The sequence below is a fragment of the Xyrauchen texanus genome, chromosome 27, assembly GCF_025860055.1.
Source record: "Xyrauchen texanus isolate HMW12.3.18 chromosome 27, RBS_HiC_50CHRs, whole genome shotgun sequence".
Lineage (NCBI taxonomy): Eukaryota > Metazoa > Chordata > Actinopteri > Cypriniformes > Catostomidae > Xyrauchen > Xyrauchen texanus.
In genome coordinates this window covers 25,485,033-25,508,566 of record NC_068302.1, presented here as the reverse complement: position 1 = coordinate 25,508,566, position 23,534 = coordinate 25,485,033, and the positions used below count along the sequence as shown (strand labels likewise).

The following is a 23,534-nucleotide window of genomic DNA, read 5'->3' as shown; positions in this document are numbered from 1 at the left end:
CTTTCAGCCACTTTCATTGAATTGTTATCAATTCCTCCCTGCCTTAAATGAATTTATCTTACAGGACTGCTTGGTTGCTCCACATATCTAAACATCACTCTCCAAAATGTATAATCTAAATGTGATCCAGAAATCTATCCCTTTGTAAATCAATACATTATGGTAGTGTAAATTGCTTCTTATTCCTTTCATAAATCTTTTTGATGCATTTTGTGGAGAGGAGTTGCATTAAACCACATTTGCATTGGATGGTATCCAACTTGGATGGATAATACAAGAGTAACAGGATTAACATCCACTGTTGTCTGTGGGCTAATTCCTCTATCACAGCAGCTCAGTGCGTTGTTGACAGCAGCAGGTTTGTAGGAATTAAACATTTGTCTTAGCATTTGTGCTTTAGTGTCTTTTTTGTAATTCTAAATTGAATTACAAAAATGTTGAAGTACAAAAGGGTATAGATAATATCACTGATTACACTGATACACCGATTAAACAGATTGGAATGAGGCCACAGTTTGTGAAAGGTGTTCTGTTGTGATTACAATGTAGTTATCATCTTTGGAGGTTGAGTCTTTGTTTCCAGGACACATCTGACATTTCTGACTCTGTGTTGCTGCGTGGGAGTTCACATAAGCCTTTCAAAGAAACCTGCAATTTTGTAAAGCGTCTGACTTGCCTTCTTATTTCCTGCCTTTGTCTTTTTTTCAGCAAATAACATATCTCCCTTAGAGTGGCAGCTAGTAACGGATGGAATTTTTTTTGTGTGTGTCTCAGTTAGTTTGTTTTTATAGCACCCCATGGACCCACAAAGGAAATTATTTGGAAAAGTATAATATAATGTTGCTTGGTTGCCTTGGAATGTCACCAAACCTTTTTCTCTTTAGTATTTTTTTATTTTATTTTATTTTATTTCTGTTCTTATTCTGGGTGTTTGACTGCTGCAATATTTTATTACAGTGCCTACAAGGTAACACTGTATTGACATTCCTCAAACAGATTAGGGATTGTTTTAAACCTCAAACCTTAAAGGGATAGTTCACCCAAAAATGTGGTGTTTAATTAATTCCTTAAATTGAATACGTAAAGGAATATTTTGCTCAAAAATGAACATTCTCTCATCATTTAAGCCATCCCAGGTGTGTTTGACTTCCTTTATTCTGCAGAACAAAAGCAAAGATTTTTAGAAGAATATCTCAGCTCTGTTGGTCCTTACAATGCAAGTGAATGGTGACCAGACAGCTGAAGCTCAAAAAATCACACAAAGGCAGCATAAAAGTAATCCACTAGACTGTTTTAATCAATATCTTCAGAAGCGATATACACTAGTGGCCAAATTTTTTTAATAATATACAGATTTTGCTGTTTCGGAAGGAAACTGATACTTTAATTCACCAAAGTGGCATTCAGCTGATCACAAAGTATAGTCAGGACATTACTGATGTAAAAAACAGCACAATCACTATTTGAAAAAAGTAATATTTGATCAAATCTAGACAGGCCCCATTTCCAGCAACCATCAATCCAACACTTTATCCTTGCGTAATCATGCTAAATTGCTAATTTGGTACTAGAAAATCACTTTCCATTATATCAAACACAGTTGAAAGCTATTAGGTTTGTTAAATGAAGCTTCAAATTGTTTTTGTGTTTTTTTTGAGCTGCCACAGTATGCAATAGACTGGCATGTCTTAAGGTCAATATTAGGTCAAAAATGGCAAAAAAGAAACTGCTTTCTCTAGAAACTCATCAATCAATCATTGTTTTGAGGAATGAAGGCTATACAAAAAACTGAAGATTTCATACAAAGGTGAACACTACAGTCTTCAAAGACAAAGGACAACTTAGTCAAACAAGGACAGAAAGAGATGTGGAAGGCCAGATGTACAACTAAACTAAAAGGATAGCTACAACAAAGTCTCTAGTTTGAGAAATAGACACCTAACATGTCCTCAGCTGACAGCTTCATTGAATTCTACCTGCTCAACACCAGTTTCATGTACAACAGTAAAGACAAGACATAGCGGTACAGGCCTTATAGGACGAATTGCAAAGAAAAAGACTATTTTGAAACAGAAAAAAATAAAATAAAAAGTTTCAGTGGGCAAAGAATCACAGACATTGGACAACAGATAATGGGAAAAGAGCATTATGGATCTTAACCCCATTGAGCTTTTGTGGGATCAGCTAGGCTGTAAGGTGTGTGAGAAGTGCCCGACAAGACAGCTACATATATGGCAAGTGCTACAGGAAGTATGGGGTAAAATGTCACCTGAGTATCTGGACAAACTGACAGCTAGAAAGCCAAGGATCTGCAAAACTGTCATTGCTGCACGTGGAGGATGTTTTGATGAGAACTCTTTGAAGTAGTTTAAGAAATTCTGAAATTGTTTTTCAAATAGTAATATAAATTATTCACATTATTAATGTCCTGACTATACATTGTGTTCAGTTGAATAACACTTTGGTAAATAAAAGTACCAATTTCTTTCCAGAAGAGCAAAATCTGTACATTATTCCAAACGTTTGGCTGCCAGTGTAATAAGTGTGGATGAGAAACAGATCAAGTCCTTTTTTACCATAAATCTCAACTTTCACTTTCACTTTTAAAATGTGTAAGAATGTGAAAGGGAAGTGGAGATTTATAGTAAAAAAGGACTTAAATAATGATCTGTTTAATATCTGATCTATTTCTTATGTGATTTTTGGATCTTTGAAGATCTGGTCACCATTCACTTGCATTGGAAGGACCAACAGAGCTGAGAAATTCTTCTAAAAATCTTTGTTTGTGTTCTGCAGTAGAAGGAAAGTCATACACATCTGGGAAAGAATTTTCATTTTTGAGCAAACTATCCGTTAATTATTCAATTTATGGAATTATTTAAACCCCTAATTTTAGTCTTGTACATGCTATCTATGTTTTTACTTTATACTTGAAGAAAACATTCTCCCATTGACTTGCATCGATAGAATGTTCAACATTCAATATTCAGTTATCTTAATATATGCACACTAAATTGCTATTGTTCCTTTCTATCTTTTGATGTATTTTTCCATCTATATTGGATCTAACTCTCTAAAGTCTTTCCCGCTCTATATCTATTTTTGGGTTGACAGCTTTTGTCACTTTCATTTTAGCTAAATCTTCAACATTATTCTTTTACTGCCTTGCATACACTGTTATTTCCTTCAACAAATGAAAATCTATTTAGTTAATTGTTTTACACCAATTTAAAATGCACTGTTTTTTGACTTTCCCTGGTGTTTCCCATTACATTTTCAATATTCTCTATGCTTTAACGTTCCTGGTATTTCTTTACAATTAAAAATATATGAAAAACAGGGCTGCAGCACTATGTCTTTGTTTTATACACATCTCTATTTTGTACCCGACATTTAATGAGCACTCAGCGCTCTTTGAGCCGGCTGGTAATAATTACCATCTCCTCTTTCACTCATACATATAGTTGCTCTCTGATTAGGGAGTTCATGAATAAGCATGCGCTGTGAGAAGAAGTTAAAATTGGGTCATAATGGTGTGATATTCTGTGCTGGTGCTGAACTGTCAAGCAAAGCACAGCTACGCACTCTGACACATTAAACTGTCTTAATACCGTGAATGTTCCTGACCAAAGAACAGTGTGTTCTAGAGGGCTTATCTAGAACTGAGGCCTCTCAAATCTTATGCTCTATAGAACCCTTTTGACTGATAAATGACTGCAAGAATTTTAATATCATTAGTAAACACCTTTTCCCATATTTATGGATGTGACAGGGTGGAGGGTGGGGCCGGGTCATGATTATACACACCCGGTCCCTTATCAGGCTAATTAAGCCTCCGAGAGGGATAAAGGCCGACTGTGGAAGGTGGTGCGAGGAGAGAGAGATTGTTTACAGTCAGCTGACCATCATGTGTGTTTGTGTCTTTTGTTTAAGTTTCTCATTAAACTATTATTTATATTGTCAAGCCGGGTCTCGCCTCCTCCTTGCCCATCGAAATCCCTTTACAGTGGTGCCGAAGACCCCGGAAGTATACGCCGTAGTACAGTTCTCTCTACTAACATTCACCCCAATGGAGCAGCTGCGACCGTCTGCCGGGGGACGGCATATAAATCAAACCTGCCAAAAACAATTATATTTAACATAAAATAATAAAACATGTATTGAGGTATCCAAGCAAGATCAATCCATGTACTACATGAAACGCATGGGCAATTTTACACAGGACACATTTCCTGAAGGTAGACTAATACACAGGAATAGATGCAATATTTTTGTTGAAATGTAATACAAGTGTAAATGTAGTGAAAACGTGCAACTGAGTGTCTTAGTGTCAAATGTAAATGTAAAAAATGGTACAAACGATAAAAAGTAAGGACAATGTGTAGTGTAGCCATCAGTAAGGTCTTAGTAACTAGTTTACCAATGGACGCAACACATGTATAGACGAATGAAGCCAATGTAACAGATTTAGACTAGTAATGATAAAAATGTCACCCATCAGCCGAATGGCTCGCTTGGAGCAGGAGAACTGCTGCCAGGGGTAGGGGAGACACCTTCTGTTCCCCGAGAACGCGGCGGGGCATTCCGTCCGCCAGGGGCTGGAGGACTGCCTCCGATCTGCCCGGGGTTTGAACATTTGAACATTGAACATTTATGGAACCTTCTGTTTATCAATAAATAAATTCCACTGTTTTAGCACAATGTGTGGACTATTCAGATGGTCTTCTAGTATACTATCCACAGTATTAGCACATTTCAACACAATGTGTGGACTTTTCAGACAGTCTCTTAGCATCCTGTTCACAGAATTAGCACATTTCTGCACAATGTGTGGACTTTTCAGACAGTCTCTTAGCATCCTGTTCACAGAATTAGCACATTTCTGCACAATGTGTGGACTTTTCAGACAGTCTCTTAGCATGCTGTTCATAGTTTAGCACATTTCTGCAAAATGTGTGGAAGTTTCAGATTACCTCTTACCCACCGTATGAAAAATCTTCAACTTACATCAACGTTAAATTAACGATCTTGAAGGATTTTACTGGGACGCCATCTGACCAGCTTATGGGACAAATCACTTCCCGCAATAATTCTATACAGGACGATTCTGTATTTTGCAGGCCGGGTGGCAACTCTATACATCCTATACATCCTCTTAAGAAAAGTGTGGATGCGGAAAATCGTGAGTTTATCGGGAGAAATTGTAAATCGGGAGAACAGTGGGAGGAGGGGTGGAAAAACGGGAGAAACCCAGTCAAATCTGGAGCGTTGGCAGGTATGCACTCGTGAATCACTTTTACTTTGAAGTTGCAGTCATGCGCTTGTGCAGATCCAGAGAGAGCAACAAACACCGAACAGTTTAAACGGCCCAGATCACCTGCTTGGATTGTATCCAATACATGCTTTAGAGGTAAATAAATGAGCGCTCCACTGAATGGATCTGCTGAAGTTGTGTGAGGTTGGTTTATTACATCTGTTTAAACGAGATATGCACATATTTGCAGATGGTATATGATATTAGTTTTATTGATATTTACCTTTTGCTCATTAGACAAGACAGTTAAAAGTTACAGGGAACTGTTGAGGAGAGAGAGGGTGAATGAAACAAACGAGCACATTAACATAATGAGCTCAAACATGTCTGCTGTGGCTCTGATATTCAGACCATTTAAATGACACTGTGTTGCACACTGGCCTATTATTGTAGTAACACAATGGCACATAACAAAAATACGAACCTTGACTGGTCGTTTACATGCCTCAGTCGCTTCACATGCAAGCAGGTGATTTTCAGCACCCTCAAGAAATGAATCGGCCAAATGACATCATTTCTCATCCGATGTGATAATTAAAAAGTCAGAATATTTTCCTATTTATCAGAATCTGCGATATATTGGTTGACCACTACATCTAACCACAACAATATGTTTGTGTGATTTTTCTATGACAAAGAGCAGTCCTTTCTGTGTCAGAATATTACTTAGACAGTTCTCTCTTTTTCATTTTCTTAGCTTTTGCTTGCTTTTTTGTTATCAAAAGACATAACATACTTGTCTAAGATAACTTTTTTCTCCCCTTTTCTCTCCAATTTGGAATGCCCAGTTCCCAATTGGTGGTGTAGTTACTCGTCTCAATCCAGGTGGCAGAGGATGAATCTCAGTTGCCTCCACGTCTGAGACCATCAATCTGCGCATCTTATCATGTGGCTTATTACATGCTTATCATGTGGCGCATTACCGTAGAGACATAGCGCATGTGGAGGCTTCACGCTATTCTCAGCGGCATCCACTCACAACTTACCACACCCCCACTGAGAGCAAGAACCACATTATAGTGACCACAAGGAGATTACCCTATGTGACTATACCCTCCCTAGCAACCGGGCCAATTTGGTTGCTTAGGAGACCTGGCTGGAGTCAATTAGCATGTCCTGGATTCGAACTTGCGACTCCAGGGGTGGTAGTCAGCATCTTTACTCACTGAGCCACCCTGGCTCCAGAGAACGGTTCTTGATCCTCAGATGATCGTTAAATATTGACTTCAGGTTTGTGGTTTAAGAGCAGCTTGAACTAAAGATGGGTTTTCTGCAGAGAGTACTACTAGAAATACCCTGATATTTGGCAATGATACTCTAGGTGAGGAGCTGCAGGGGGGAGGTTCAGAAGAACTGTTCCCCAAGCATCTTATACTTGACTGATAAAAAGTTTTAAAATAACAAAGATTTTGTCATCATTTACTCATTATCATTTGAGTTTTATTTTGTGTTAATTGTGATAACACTCAAATCCCACAGAAAACGATAATATATAGCTTCAGAAGACTTGGACTATAGCACATTACTCATTTGGAATACATTTTCTATGTTTTTTTATCATTCTATGGAATAAGTTGTTTTATCTGCCTGTTACTTTTTATATGGTTTAGAAGGGGTTGGGTTTAGCGGTAGGGGTGGGGTTAGGGATTAAAGTTAAATATATAATAGGATATAATAGTGTAACGGTCCTGATATATTTCATCCATAATAAAACAAGTGTGACCTTTTCAGCCTGATCACATGAAAATTATGTGAATGTGGTGACAGTTCTCCAAAATTATACAGAGTGGCTTTTACATGTATCACCAAGGTGAAATTGAATAACATTGTTTCTCAAACAGGTGAGGTTTTAAAGTTTAATGCTTTATCAAGTTTTAAATCAACAAAGCCTACTTCTCTACCTTGAACCTTAAACCTTAAAACTAAACCTAACTGATAGTGTCATTAAAAAAATGTGACAAAAAACACAATTGCTGAAACAACCACATCATTTTGTGGTGCTTCTTTGATGCTTTCACCTCCAATGTCAACTTGAGTGCTCTTCAGGACTCGTACACAAGACCTTGGCATCAGTGCAATGCTCTATCAGTTGAGTTACGCAACTTCATGCATTTGAACAAGCTTTTTGAACAAGCGCAAATTTAAGCTATACTACACACAATCTGTTTTAGTGCATATCTTGTTCTAAGCCAGGAACCCAGAGATAGGCACAGGGCCCCTATTAGTGTTATGTCTTGTCTTGTCTTGTCATGGTTTGTCTCGTTTCTGTTCCTTCCCTCTACTCTGTCGCCCTCTGCTGATCGTTATATGTTACTTCCCCTCTTCTTTCTCTCTGCTTCCAGCTGTTTCTCATCTCCCCTATTTTCCTCGTTAATCCTCTACCCACCTGTTCCCTCTTTCCTCTGATTAGCTCTCTACTTCTCTCCTTGCTCTCGCTGCTTTCTTTGTCGGATTCTCACTAGAGTTTCTCTCACTAGACGCAACTACAGTCCTGTTTTTCTCTGTCCAGAGTCCTGTCCTGTTGGCATCCGCCGTCATTACTATCTATTCGCTGCTAACCATCCCCACTATTTGTGCCCAGTTATCTGACGCTACGAGAGAGTTGGTATCCGCTATCTACCCTCGACTCCGGTCAGCACTTGGGAGAGACCAGCAGCCTGTAGTCGCTACCCCGCTTACCCTGACTGCTGCCCAAGGACTTGCTCTGTGATTATCTAAGAAGCATTTGTTGTTCTGTTTATTACGCTCTCTCTGCGGGTTGTTTGTTTGCTATCTCTCAAGGAGAAGACTTTGTGTTTTGACATTTTTCCTTAACTTCATTAAAAGACTCTGTCTTTGCTACATCGCTTTTGGCTCCTCACTTACCTACACAACAGAAGAATCCGACCAAGATGGACCCAGCGAACCCGGTCTCACTCCAGTCAGCCGTCGAGCTCCAGGGAGCGATGTTGGGCAGACACGAGGCAGAGCTGTCTGCGGCGCGGCACGCCGTTGAGAGCCTGGCTGCTCAGGTCTCCGAACTCTCGAGACAGATACTTCTTCTTCGCCCTGAGTCACCGGCCACTTCCAGGACCCCCGAGCCACCGGAACCCAGGATCAATAACCCGCCGTGCTATGCCGGTGAGCCCTCTGAATGCCGTGCGTTTCTCACCCAGTGTGACGTGGTTTTCTCTCTCCAGCCCACTACTTATTCCCAGAGCAGAGCCCGTATCGCCTACGTTGTTTCTCTCCTTTCTGGACGGGCTCGAGAGTGGGGAACGACCATCTGGGAGGCGGAGGCTGACTGTACTAACTGTTATCAGGATTTCAAGGAGGAGATGATACAGGTTTTTGACCGCTCTGTTTTTGGTGAAGAGGCATCCCGGGTCCTATCATCTTTGCGTCAGGGTAAGCGGTCTATCACTGACTATTCCATTGAGTTCCGTACTCTTGCAGCCTCCTGTGACTGGAACAAGCCGGCACTGCTTGCCCGTTTTTTGGATGGTCTTTGCTCGGAGGTTAAGGACGAGATTCTTTCCCGAGAGGTTCCCTCCAGCATGGATTCCGTGATAGAGCTCGCCATCCGTATAGAGAGACGGTTCGAACGCCGTCGCCGTGTTCGTGACCAGGAGTCCACATTTTCCTTCGCACCCCTCTCCGCAGCACTACCATCCTCCCCTACCACCTTGGTTTCTGAGCCCATGCAGCTGGGGGGCATCCGCATTTCGGCTAAGGAGAAGGAGCGGAGAATCATCCACCGTCTCTGCCTCTATTGCAGTTCTGCCACTCACTTCGTTACCTCCTGCCCGGTAAAAGCCAGAGCTCGCCAGTAAGAGGAGAGCTACTGGTGAGCGCTACTACTCTGGTCTCTCCTTCGAGGTCTTGCACCACCTTTCCCGTCCATCTTCGCTGGGCCGGCTCTTCTGCCACCTGCAGGGCTTTGATTGACTCTGGGGCGGAGGGCTGTTTCATGGACGAGACCTGGGCTCGGGAACATGGTATCCCCCTCATGGACTTAAGGAAGTCCACGGCCCTGTTTGCCTTGGACGGTAGTTCCCTCCCCAAGATTTAGCGTGAGACGTTACCTTTGACCCTCACTGTCTCCGGTAATCATAGCGAGACCATTTCTTTTTTTTATTTTTCAGTCCCCTTTCGCCCCCATTGTTTTAGGCCATCCCTGGCTAGTTCAACATAATCCCTCTATTAATTGGTCTAAGAATACTATCCTTTCGTGCAATGTCTCTTGTCATGTAAAATGTTTAATGTCTGCTGTTCCCCTGTGTCCTCTGTCTCTGTTTTTCAGGATGAGCCTGGTGATTTGTCGGGGGTGCCGGAGGAATATCACGATCTGCGGACGGTGTTCTGTCGGTCCCGGGCCACTTCTCTTCCTCCGCATCGTTCGTATGATTGTAGTTTCGAACTTCGTCCGGGAACCACTCCCCCCCGGGGAAGACTTTACGTGCTGTCGGCTCCCAAACGTCAGGCTCTCGAGGATTATTTATCTGTAGCTCTCGATGCCGGTACTATTGTTCCCTCCTCCTCTCCGCCGGGCGGGGGTTTTTTGTTCAGAAGAAGGACGGTTCCTTGCACCCTCTGCATTGATTACCGAGGGCTGAATGACATAACAGTTAAGAATCGTTACCCGCTCCCTCTTATGTCATCAGCTTTCGAGATCTTGCATGGAGCTACGTTTTTTACTAAGTTAGGGCACTTTGAATATCGGGTTCTTCCGTTCGGCCTCGTTAACGCCCCTGCTGTTTTTCAAGCACTAATTAATGACGTCCTGAGAGATATGCTGAACATCTTTGTTTTCGTTTACCTCGACGACATCCTGATTTTCTCTCCGTCTCTCCAAATTCATGTCCAGCATGTTCGTCGCGTCCTCCAGCGCCTATTAGAGAACCGCCTTTACGTGAAAGCTGAGAAATGCACTTTCCATGCCGCCTCCGTTAGTTTTCTCGGCTCTGTCATTTCTGCAGAGGGCATTAGAATGGGTTCTGATAAGGTCCAAGCCGTTTTAGATTGGCCCATACCTAAGTCGCGCGTCGAGCTGCAGCGCTTTCTCGGTTTCGCCAATTTATATCGACGCTTCATCCGTAATTTCAGTCAGGTGGCTGCCCCCCTGACTGCCCTTACGTCCGTCAAGTCGTGCTTTAGATGGTTCGTTTCCGCCCAGGGGGCTTTTGATCTCCTCAAGAACCACTTTACGTCCGCGCCCATCCTTGTTACACCTGATTTGGCCAGACAGTTCGTGGTCGAGGTTGACGCGTCAGAGGTGGGCGTGGGAGCCATCCTTTCCCAACGCTCTCTCTCGGACAACAGGGTCCACCCTTGCACGTACTTTTCTCATCGCCTGTCACCGTCTGAACATAACTACGATGTGGGTAACCGCGAGCTGCTCGCCATCCGCCTAGCTCTAGGCGAATGGCGACAGTGGTTGGAGGGGGCAACCGTTCCTTTTGTCGTTTGGACTGACCATAGGAACCTAGAATACATTCGTTCTGCTAAATGACTTAATGCGCGCCAGGCTCGTTGGGCTCTATTTTTCGCCCGATTTGATTTTGTTATTTACTACCGCCCAGGCTCCAAGAACACCAAGCCTGATGCCTTATCACGCCTCTATTCCTCCGAGGTCGCCACGGACCCCGAGGGGATTCTCCCTGCGGGACGTATCGTGGGGTCGACTGTCTGGGGAATTGAGAGGCAGGTTAAACGAGCGCTCGCTCTCACTCCCTCGCCGCGCACTTGTCCTAGACACCTTCTCTTTGTTCCCACCCCCACTCGCCTGGCCGTTCTTCAGTGGGCTCACTCGGCCAAGTTGGCTGGTCACCCCGGCGTTCGGGGCACGCTCGCTTCCATTCAGCCAGCGTTTTTGGTGGCCCACTCGGGAACGTGACACGCGTCGTTTCGTGGCGGCTTGCTCCGTCTGCGCGCAAACCAAGTCTGGGAACTCTCCTCCGGCCGGACTTCTCAGACCACTTCCTATTCCTTCTCGACCGTGGTCACACATCGCCTTAGATTTCATCACCGGACTCCCTGCGTCAGCGGGCAAGACAGTCATTCTCACTGTTATCGATCGATTTTCTAAGGCGGCCCATTTTATCCCCCTCGCTAAGCTCCCCTCCGCTAAAGAGACGGCGCAAATTATCATCAAAAATGTTTTCAGAATTCATGGCCTCCCCTCTGATATTGTTTCGGATAGGGGTCCGCAGTTCACGTCTCAGTTTTGGAAGGAATTTTGTCGCCTTATTGGGGCTTCCGTCAGTCTCTCGTCCGGCTTCCACCCTCAATCTAACGGTCAAGCCGAACGGGCCAATCAGACTGTTGGTCGCATCTTGCGCAGCCTTTCGTTCCGTAACCCCGCGTCCTGGTCCGAGCACCTTCCCTGGGCAGAATACGCCCATAATTCGCTCCCTTCGTCTGCTGCCGGTCTGTCTCCTTTTCAGAGCAGCCTCGGGTACCAACCTCCGCTGTTCTCTTCTCAGCTCGCCGATTCCAACGTTCCTTCCGCTCAGGCATTTGTCCAACACTGCGAGCGCACCTGGAGGGGTGTCAGGTCAGCTCTTTGCCGTTATAGGGACCAAACTGTGAGTCTTCCACATCAGGCTGAGTTATTTTGGCTCTGACCCAACCCTGAAATTAATTTGCTTCCTTTTGCTGTCTTGTGCTGATCGTATCAGTTTGAACAACTTGTTTCAAAATAATAAAAAGAAAGAAATAAGAAGTCCAGGTGTAACTACTTTATGTTGTTTTCCCTGACCCTAGACCTGGGACATAACACTTGTCAGTTTATGTTTTGTTCTGTTTAATTTCACTGGACTATTTTACAAGGCAAGATACAAAATGTATAGTTTACAATTCAACTGTAGAGGTGAAGTGTTTCTGCATTTCTAGAATCACTAAATGGAATTGCAAAAATAATGACTTCACAACGTTTTCACAATGTGATCTTATTGATGCATTGACAGCATCTGAAACATAATCTGTTACGTATAAACAACTTTAAATTAAAATGAAAATTCTGCAATAGTTTGATCATTACTTAATCATTTAATTTTCATTTTGTTTGCTGTGGAACACAAAAGGAGTTCTCAGAATATGCTGAAAACAAACTCATCTATAAAACAGTAAAAATAACTTTAAAAATACAGTATATTTGTAATATAAATGATTCGTAAAGATTTATACTTAAAGTATGGCCAACAGCCTCTTAAGGCACTGATGGTTGAAATTATCAGGTTGCATTGAGTGAGCAAATATGGCTGGGATTACAAGTTATGAATATCTATACGGATTCTGTAATTGTAATCGTAATCCTTTTATTGTCATTGTAACCTGTACAACGAAATTTAAAAGTGCCAAACAGTTGGTGCATCAGTAAAATCAATATCAATAAAAAGAAAAAACAATCCCCATCTTATTGGAGATACACACACACACACACCACCATTCATTCTGTCATAGTTATTGCACAATCTAACTATATGGTATTGTTTTATGAATGTTTTTTATGGCATTAAGGGTGGTTATTGCTGCTGGATAAAAACTGTTTTTAAGTCTGTTTGTTCTTGATTTGATTGTCCTGTATCGTCTGCCTGATGGCAACAGTTCAAACAAGGAGTGACCGGGATGGAAAGTGTCTTTAATAATGCTCTGAGCTTTTTTGGCACAGCGAGCACTGTGAAGGTCAGCCATTGTAGGGAGGGGACAACTGACTATCTTCTGGGCCATGTTAATGACCCGTTGGAGAGCCTTTTTCTGGGCTACTGTGCAGCTACTAAGCCACACACATAGGCAGTATGTTAAGATAGATTCTATGGAACACCTGTAAAAGGATAACAGCAGTCTCTGAGTGATGTCGTTTCTCCTGAGGACCCTCAGGAAGTGCAAACGTTGTTGGGCCTTTTTTAGCACCTTCACACTGTTTACGCTCCATGTCAGACCCTCCTCAATGTACACACCCAGAAAACAGAAGTCCGACACCTGCTCCACCCGATCCCCGCTGATGATGAGTGGTGTGATGTCAGTCTTTTCCCTCCTGTAATCAATCACCAGCTCCTTGGTCTTTACAGTATTAAGGAGAAGGTTATTCTCCCTACACCACACCGACAAATGTTTAACCTCCTCTCTGTAAGCTGATACGTCTGCTCCAGTGATGAGCCCCACAACTGTAGTGTCGTCCGCAAACTTCACTATGATGTTATTGTGGTGAGTGGAGGTACAGTCGTGCGTGTATAGAGTGTACAGCAGGGGGCTCAATACACAGCCCTGTGGGGAGCCGGTGCTGAGACTAAGGGCCGTAGATGTATGATGGCCAACTCTCACCCTCTGGGTGCGACAAGTGAGAAAGCTTTTAATCCACATACAGGTGGGGTATGGAATGCCTAGATCCATTAGTTTGTTCATCAGTTTTTGAGGAAGGATGGTGTTAAACGCAGAGCTATAGTCCACAAAGAGCATCCGTACGTAGCTCCCCTGCTGCTCTAGATGGGACAATGCAGCATGCAGGGCTGTAGCTACGGCGTCCTCTGTGGATCTATTAGCTCTGTATGCAAAGTGGTGTGGGTCCAGGCTTTTTGGCAGGCATGATGTAATGTGACCCCGGACCAGCTTTTCAAAGCATTTCATAACCACTGGGGTGAGTGTGACTGGCCGGTAGTCGTTGAGGCTGGAAATATAAGGTTTTTTAGGCAGGGGGATGATGGTGGAGGACTTCAGGCATGGTGGGACTGTGGATTCAGCCAGGGACTGGTTGAAAATCCTCATAAAGATTCCAGCCAGCTGATCCGCACATTCTTTTAGAACACGCCCAGAGATCTGGCCCAGCAGCCTTCTTCGGGTCCACGGCCTGTAGTGTATGCCTCACCTCATGCTCAGTAAAGGTGAGGTTACTATGGACCGTGGGGTGTGGTGTCGCTGCCATACTTGGTTCCACCTCAAAGCGGGCAAAGAAAGTGTTCAGTTCCTCTGCCAGCGAGGCCTCACCCTCAGCTGCTCCTACGGTGGACCTGTAATTGGTGAGCTGTTGGACTCCCTGCCACACCCGCCTGCTGTCATTACTTCCCAGATATGCCTCAATCCTCCGCTGATAATCCAACTTGGCCCTTTTGATGCCTCTTTTCAGGTCAGCCCGGGCCACAATGTAAAGGGTCTGGTCACCAGACCTGAAGGCGGTGTTCCTCTCCCTCAGCAGCCGATGTACCTCCCTAGTCATCCAGGGCTTCTGATTGGGATAGACCCGGATCTGTTTTTCCACGGTAACAGTGCCTATGCAGTGACGTATGTAACACAGTACACTGTCCGTAAACATTTCCAGGTCTTGATGTAAAAACACATCCCAGTTGGTCCTATCAAAACAGTCCTGCAGCCGGTGCATGGCTCCATCAGGCCAGATTGTTATAGTTTTTGTGATGTTGGGTGTACTTTTCCTGAGGGGGGCATATGCAGGAATTAACAGCAAAGACAAATGGTCAGACTGGCCCAGGTGGGGTAGTGGTTTAGCCCTATAACCAAGTTTGATGTTAGAGTAAACCTTATCCAGTTTTATTTCGTCTAGTTGTGCATTTAACATGTTGATAGAGATGAGGGAGTACTAATTTCAAGTCTGCGTGATTGAAATCCCCCGCTATAATGTGTACAGCATCAGGATATTTACTCTGTTGGCTGGTAATGCTACTATGCAAATGACTACTAGCCATTTTAGCATTAGCATCCGGTGGTATGTAAACAGCTGTTATCATGACAACCGAAAACTCTCTCGGGACATAAGTGGGTCTGCATTTCACAGACACATACTCCAAGTTCGGGGAGCAGTGACTGTCCACAGTTACTGTGTTAGTACACCAGTTGTTATTCACGTACACACACACAGCCCCCCGCTCTTACCGGAGCTCTGTGTCCTGTCCTGTCGCTGCCCGGTATAGCCTGTTAGCTTAAGTCAAGTGACTTCTACAGGAGTTTTCATCTTGAAAACTTCAACACACTTGTTGCCCTGTGTATAAACTTTGTCACATCCAGTGAAGTCACTTGACTTAAGCTTTCCTTCATGCATAAAACCATGAAATTACTTAGCAATGGCTGGTTCAGCAACAGTGCCTTGTTTTCCATTTGGTTTCAGATTTTTTGGTGAGTGATTTTTGGAGACGGAGATTTAAGAGCGGCAGTGTGTCAATGAGAAGATGGGCATCCGTGTCTGATCCACCGGTATGTGTGACTGAAAAGGTAGGGCTGGATGTCAGTCTGTGAAGTCCTCTGTGCAATTGGATCCAATCCAAGAGAAAAGAATGAGTAAAAAGTAAAATTTCCACTCTTGTTTCAAAACCAATAGATGCAGTTGATTGGAAATATGTATTCTGGAGTTATTCAAGTGTTTGAAAAGATTATTCTTCTGTCTTTCTGCCATCCCCTACCTATTGCTCTACTTTTCCTTTTCCTGTCTCACTCACACACATTCTCTCTTTATAGTGTTCCATTTTTCTTTCTCACACACACACACACACACACACACACACACACACACACACACACACACACACACACACACACACACACACACACACACACATTCCATCCCGAAAACCTCAATGAGAAAGACCATTGCAACATAAATGTGTCAATCAGGACTTCCTACTGGAGCCTGGAACTCTGTGACAGTGCAACTATACACCGTTCCAGCATGCAGTCCTGTTAGAATGCTAGCCACATGCTGTCAGTTTCATCCTTCCCCTAGTAACAACCATAATTATCCACTGGGCAGCTCTGAGAAAGTAGGGTATAGGGAAAAAGCCCTGAAAAGGTTTACTGCAGTGAGAGTGCTTCCAGAAACTGTGCACCGGGGAGCAGCAGTTGTAATTAAATCTGACAGGTTATTAACTCTGACACTAAGGAACTTTGGTGGGAGAGTTGGGCATTTGCACAGATCGCCTCTGCATGTGGGTGTGACAGGGACTCATGCAGAATCCCTAACAAACACAAAGATGCCGCTGACATCAGCACTACATTTTTAAGATGCATAATACACAATAAATACCTTGATCGTTCTCTAATAAGATATATGTGCACAAGTAGATGTTGTTCCATGATGTGCATGCTTTTTTTTAGTAATTCAAAAACACATTAAAAATGCAATTTCTACAAAACAATTAATTAAATACACTTCTATGTTGAACATGTTTTCAATTTCTGAGTTCAAAGTTATTTTGATATTTTCTGGGAGTTCAAGTAAAAATGTCTTCTTTCACCCCAAAATGAAAATTCTTTCATCATTTACTCACATTTTCTTTCTTCTGCAGAACACAAACAAAGATTTTTAGAAGAATTTCTTTGATCTGTAGGTCCCATGCAAGTCAATGTTGACCAGACCTTTGAAGCTTCAAAAATCACATAAACTGTCCCTTTAAGTGGTGTAGACGTACAGAGACTGTAAATAATATTAATAATAAAATGAATAAAAAATTATAAAAAAGTCTTGTTAGAGGTTGAAATTCTTGAAAAAAAAAACAAATGTTGGCATAATAGTTCTTGAGAAAAGCATGCAGTGAAAATTTTTGGTTTAAAGTATTATTAATATTTATATATTTTGTAACCACTATGCAGGTAGCCAATTATTTGTATTTTTATTTATTTATTTTTTGGCGAAAATACTATAAATGTTTTTAACAATTGTATAAAACCAACATGGTCACAAATATTAACGTTTCTATTGACTTTACGTGTTTAAAACTAGATTTTTAAAAGATTTCTAGTTTTTATCATCTCGGACAACCTTAATTGTCAACGTCCCACATGTACTGTATATTTTTATCTGCAAGAGATGGCGGAGCTGTCCACTGTTCTGGTGCTGAAACGTCTGTTTAACACAGTGATGTAGGGATGTTATTATACAGTAAATATACTGATGAAATTATCGGGATCCTTCTAAGATTTTTGCTTACCACTAATGTTTTCTGCATTAAATATTATGCAGAAATGTTACCTCTTTTGCATATAAAACAGTTCAAATTAATTTAGATATACACATAACATTGGATGGAAACGATTTAGTGGATTGAGTGTTAGAAGTGGATCGATAGAATGATGATGCGCCTAGTTGCAAACGCAAAGCCACAGATATGTGAAAGAATGCGAAAGGGGTGGAGTTCTGCTCTATTACTTTCCACTCTGTCCAGCGCGAGGAAGGAGATCTCATTGCTGTCAAAATAGGCGCACACTTCTACGCCTCGTTGAGTTTTTGACATAGCGACTTACCTACTGATCCAAAGCCTTACCGCATTAATATTTTTTACTTATTACAATATTACTGATTTTCTTTTTCATCATAACAGGACATCTGCGGTCTCCTACCAAAACATCCGTTGATTCTCTGTCACCCTGCTGCGGTCCTCGCGCGCACCCGCTCCTATAGGTGGAAGTGCGTGAGATTTTAGTACGTGCAGACTGCAGGACCCAGAACTGCCAAACTGTTTGAAGTAGAGAGCTTCCTCTCGTCCGGTACGCCCATGGAAGGCGACGTTATGGATAAACTGGAGGACATGGCCTCAGTGTGCGGGTTCGACCCTATCACGGGGAATATTCCCGCCACCAAAGTGGAGATCACCGTCTCCTGCAGGTATGACAACCAATCACTTTTGAAGTTGAATTCACTCATGCATATTTAATTACAATTCTATTTATAAGTTTAATAAAGTAAGATTCATAATCTTATTTTATGGTGTTTATCAATTAATGGTTTGTATTGATCTCATAATGTCAGTTGTTTGAGCTATTTGTAAGCTATTTTTTGGTTTGTGTTCTCTCTGTAAATAAACTAAAATAATCTATGTGAAGAAAAGAAAGTTTTTCGAAGTAGGAATGCACTTGCAACAAATATGACACGAGTCTGTTTGGCTTCTCAAACTTGAAATGAGCTGTAAACATCTAATTCATCCAGTTATAGCTTGAAGGCTATTTATTTGCCCAAACCACTTTTGCTCTCCATATAGACATGGCAAGTTGTCATATGCTTTGCACTCTGTCCCCAAAGAGAGCCAATACACGACTCACCCCAACACATTTGCTTTGCATTGGTAATAACATCTTGTTTTTGGAAATTTAGTCATCTTCAATTATTCAACTAATTCTTTTATGTTGGCTTGAGTAACAGCACTGCATAGTAGACAGAAAATCTTGTAGCTGTAGCCCTGGTGTGAACTATGAATATTTATGAGAAGGAGCACAGAAAATAACCCTACCCAGGGATTTCTTCTCATTGGATATGCATTACAGTACAAAACAGCAAAGAAGACTTTGGTATGTCACATGCTGAGAATTTTCCGTTCAAGTGTTGTCTCAAGCATCCTTAAGTTTAGAGCATGTTGATCTTGATAAGGATTTTATTACTGAAATGCTTCCACTGGGAAAAGGTTCTGAGATGAGGTGAAAATTAATTTCAGTCATGGGGCTTTGCAGCCAGGACCGCAGCCGGCTCATTGCTCAGAGTAATAGGTGGGCTATTGGTTTGGGTTTTCAATCATCTGGAGGAGTAATGGATACACCTGGTGTATTAAACATCTGCTATGCCTTTAATAGACACTTATAGTCAATTATACATGCTCCAGTGTAATTTAGACAAAATCATTTTACAAAATTTCCCAATTTGACTGTCAAACCATCTTTTTAAAAGCTGCAAGACAATATTGCCTGCTGTCTGCATGGTGAGAGAAAGAATACTAATCATGGGTGTAATGTTGTCAGAATTGTTTGCTGAATAAATGTATCCATTAAAGAGCGAGACTGCTTCATATTAGTGAAACGTGATCTCAACTGTTTTCAATGAAGTAGAAATTAATTGCTTCTAAGATTGGAATATATTTTTAACTTCTAAATCCATTAAGTGGTTGTCTGAAAATACAAGCAGTAGTGCCAACCATTACACTATGCATTCAAATAAAACCCTGTGATTTAGTGATTAATGGAATTTGAATGGCAAATTGCATTTGAATATACCAGCTCTTGACATCAAGGGCTTTAAGTGTCTTCATGTATATGGATTTAAGAGTCAGTGCCTCTCCAATACCCAGCATATTATTCCATAATGATTCCACTCATTCTTTATCTTTCTAACCCTTTAAAAAAAAAAAAAAAAACATCCTAAAGGAATGCTAATGGCCTGTTAATGGTATCATAATAGACAATCCTAACATGTTCAAAGAGTAATCCTTTAAGAATAAAATAAGATCCTGCTGGATAAATTGTAATGAAGAAAATTAGATAGAAAATATAGGAATTCCACTGTATCCAGTAGGATATTTTTCATTCTAATAGGATTCTTAGATAATTTGGTTTGATCCATTGGGATTTTTTCCACAATTATAATTATGAAATTCCATCAGCATTCCTATAGGTTTTTTTTCACCTTGCTCGCTTCTACACCTTAAGATTACTCCAATAATTCAAACTCAGATATAAAACTCATTAGTGTTATCAAATATGTGATAACATTTTTGTATTTATTTCTATTTCTATTTAATTGAATTAGATTTTTGCTACTTTCTTGCTTCTATGATTAAATCAATGAAAAAATCTATATATTGGCTCTTGACACTTATGGCCCTGTCTGTAAGTGCAGAACATTCTCAGCAGGGCTGTGATGAGACTCGGCATGATGGTGGTGGAATTCATCACCTGCGTTTGTTCTCTGTAATTGATTTAGTTTGGGCTGATTATCAGGGGATTGTGGCAGGCATGGAATGGAATCACTTCAATTCCCCCTCCAGATTCTTTCATAACCTGCGATGTTATTGGAGAATGGAAAGTTTAGACTGATAAATCAGAGGCTCGAAGATAACCCTTATCAGAAACATAAGCTGTCCTGTGGCTATGAGATATTAGATTTATCTAATTGTCTGGCCCTAATTGTGTTTTGAGCTCTGATTGGTTTGTGTTGTACTGTACTTAAACAGTACACCCAAAAATTACAATTCTTTCATCATATCATCCCTAATGTGTACTTTCTTTCTGAACACAAACTAAAATTGTTAGAAAAATATCTCAGCTCTTTAGGTCCTCTCAATGCAGCGAATGGGTACCAAAATTGTAAAGATTCAAAAGGACATAAAAACAGCATAAATGTAAAAGGTTAAATCTATATCGTCAGAAGCTATATAATAGGTTTGGGTGAGAAACAGGTACATTTTAAAGTAATTTTGTAATATCAGTCTCCTCTTTCACATTCTTGAATTTATAGAAAACTTATGGAAAAAACCCACACCTATCATATCACTTCTGAAGATGTGGATTTAACCACTGGAGTCTTATGGATTACTTTTCTGATGCCTTTATGTTGAGCTTCACTATTTGGTATCCATTCAATTGCATTGTATGGACCTACAAAAAAAAATCTTTGTTTGTGTTCTGCAGAAGAAAGAAAGTCATACACATCTGGGATGTCATGAGGGTGAGTAAATGATGAGAGCATTTACATTTTTGGTAAAAGGATTAAAAGGTTAAGGATTGTGGTAGAACCATTACAAATATTTTATGTCCTTTTTATCCTGATATTTTAATTCCTGTGTATTTTCGATGCAATAAAACATTCGTTTTGAGCTGGATTAGTAAAAACCTTAATACTTACTGTACAGTATATGTATTTATTTAGTTGTTTTTAAAAATAATCTTATTCTGGACAAAATTCTATTTTAGCCCCAAGTATAGTAAAATCAATAGCTTCACTATAAAGTCAGTGAACATTTCATACTGTAGTTATGAGAAGGAGTTTGGAGGGTCTGGCTTCATTTAAATTGTTGTAAGTGGAAGCCAGACAATACATTTTAAGATGGTCAGGTAATAGAAATAAGAAAAACCTTTTAAAAGATGTGCGTGTGCAAGGTCATCTAGTGCCAAGCATAAATATATTTAAACTGAGCACATAGGCTAGAAAAAGGCCTGCAGGCAGGTTCAATCAACATAAGTTTCAGGCCAGGTGATAATGTGTCTAATGCCATGCAAGCAAGGATTTTGAGGAAAAATAATGGATTTCTGTAAATATACCAATGTTTTGAATAAAAAAGCCTCAGCAATATTTTGGCCTCAGCAATATTTTGGCCATACATTACTAGCACTGATTGTATTTTAAACCCAAAAATGAAAATGGTTTCATCATTTACTCATTTATCCTCATGCCATCCCAAATGTGTGTGACTTTCTTTCTTCTGCTAAACACAATGAAAACGAACATTTTTTTAGAAGAATATCTCCGATCTGTAGATCCATACAATGCCAGTGAATGGTGATCAGGCCTTTTGAAGCTCCAAAAAGGAGATAAAGTCAGCGTAAACATAATTCAAAATACTACAGTGTTTTAATCAATGTCTTCTAAAGTGATCCAGTGATCTTGAAAAAAGATAATATAATTTATATAATATGTAAAGTATAATTTGATGTTATTGAAAAATGTTGCTGTTCATTTTTTAATATTTGAAAATATTTTGTGACTTTTTTAAAAAAAGAAAAAAATTCAGCTTGTGAAATTCAAGTTTTTATTATTCAAGAGGTGGATTTCAGGTCACGAAATTCAGGTCTCAATATTCAGATTGTTGAAATAGATAGATAGATAGATAGATAGATAGATAGATAGATAGATAGATAGATAGATAGATAGATAGATAGATAGATAGATAGATAGATAGATATAGATAGATGTAGATATATACACACACACACACACACACACACACACACACACACACATATACAGCAGTGTGTAAATATATATATATATATATACAGTGTATAGCCTACATTTATAAATAATGTGCAAAACGTCTTTTCTTTGCTCCTTGGCAATTCGCCAATTCGAATCTGCTGAAAAAGCAAGTAAAATTATTCACATGCATGCATACATGACCAGATAACACAATCCCCCGATCACCATGGTCATACAGTGATTTGACATGAAACAGGCTAATATGCTCATATGTTACTGTTAAATATTTTTATTTTGTACGAATTGAGTGTCTTATAAAGGAAATTAATAATACCTGATTAATAATAACTACAGGAAATTACAACGCATGCATTACATACAAGACCAAAGAAACTATAACGTAATACTGCTGTCTAATTTTGGCAAGGGGTACAATGCAAATGCATATATTACAGAATACTTCTGTAAAGTATATAGATAGAGCCCAGATTTGTATAATCATGAAGACATGGTTTGCTTGAAAATAAACATAATAAATAAGACACTGACAAATCATCAGAAGTCTACAAATGTAATACATATTAGGTTAGACTATCCAGAATTTTGATATAAAATATTAAAAAGCGAGATGGCATGCTAACTCAAGCAATCCAGACTGGTAATGTAAACAATCAGGTACAGAATGTGTGTTGTACATTTGAAATTCACTATATTTTTATTCAGCACTAGTACAAATGAGCAATTTAAAATATTATTTTATCAAATAACAAGACAAGCTAAGACATGCAACACACACTTATAAAACAGGTAAAGGCGACTGTTGTTTCACTTATTAACAGTAACAACAAGAGGTCTGCCCAATTCATATTACCTTGGTTGTAATGATTAAACACACTCTGTTGTTCTCTGAAGGCAGGATAAAATTTTCTGATTAAGTTGATCTTTTCTTCAAACACACATTAATGAAACATTATAATAAGTATCCCTAAAGTATACCTTTTTGTTTTTTCACACTTTTGTTGTCACAGTTGTTTAAAATGACTTTTGCGCTATTTCCATCGCTTTATGATTTTCAAAGAGAGAGATGGATTACATCAACACACGTTTGCTCTTCCTTACATTCCCAGATATCATCCTCAAATTTTGCCACCTGAATTTCTCAGCCCGTATGCAACTACCTGAATTTCTGCCTCTATTTAATTCTGCCTAACATCTCTTCTTGCGCTCTTCTTGGAAGAACGAAAATCATACAGGTTTAGAACAACATGAGGGTGAGTAAATGATGACAGGAATAACATTTTTGGGTGAACTATCCCTTTAAAACTGAACAACCAAAATGTATTGATGTTGGCTCTGCATTGACTAGGCTAAATAATTTCATCTTGAAATGAGTGAGGGAAACACGATATTGCTCTCCTCTGAAACTGAAGAAGTAACAATGATAAATATAGTTGCAAACAGCAATTAACAGTGATCAAGCTATTACAGTCCTTTAAGAACATATGCAACCAAGATTAAGTATTAATTAGACAGTCCTTTAGCACTTAAAACAATTATAAA

At 40.4% G+C, this 23,534-nt stretch overlaps 1 protein-coding gene across 2 annotated transcripts in view; it reads left to right on the top strand.

Moving 5' to 3' along the window:
- The first annotated feature begins 17,501 nt into the window (after nucleotides 1–17,501).
- The window catches only part of LOC127621476 (copine-5-like), a 120,374-nt gene continuing 114,341 nt past the window's right edge, over nucleotides 17,502–23,534 (top strand). For both annotated transcript variants that reach the window (XM_052095105.1, XM_052095104.1), the window contains exon 1: nucleotides 17,502–17,900. In XM_052095105.1, the coding sequence (XP_051951065.1) occupies nucleotides 17,791–17,900 (110 nt within the window). In that variant the 5' untranslated portion in view covers nucleotides 17,502–17,790. The remainder of the gene's footprint in view (nucleotides 17,901–23,534) is intronic.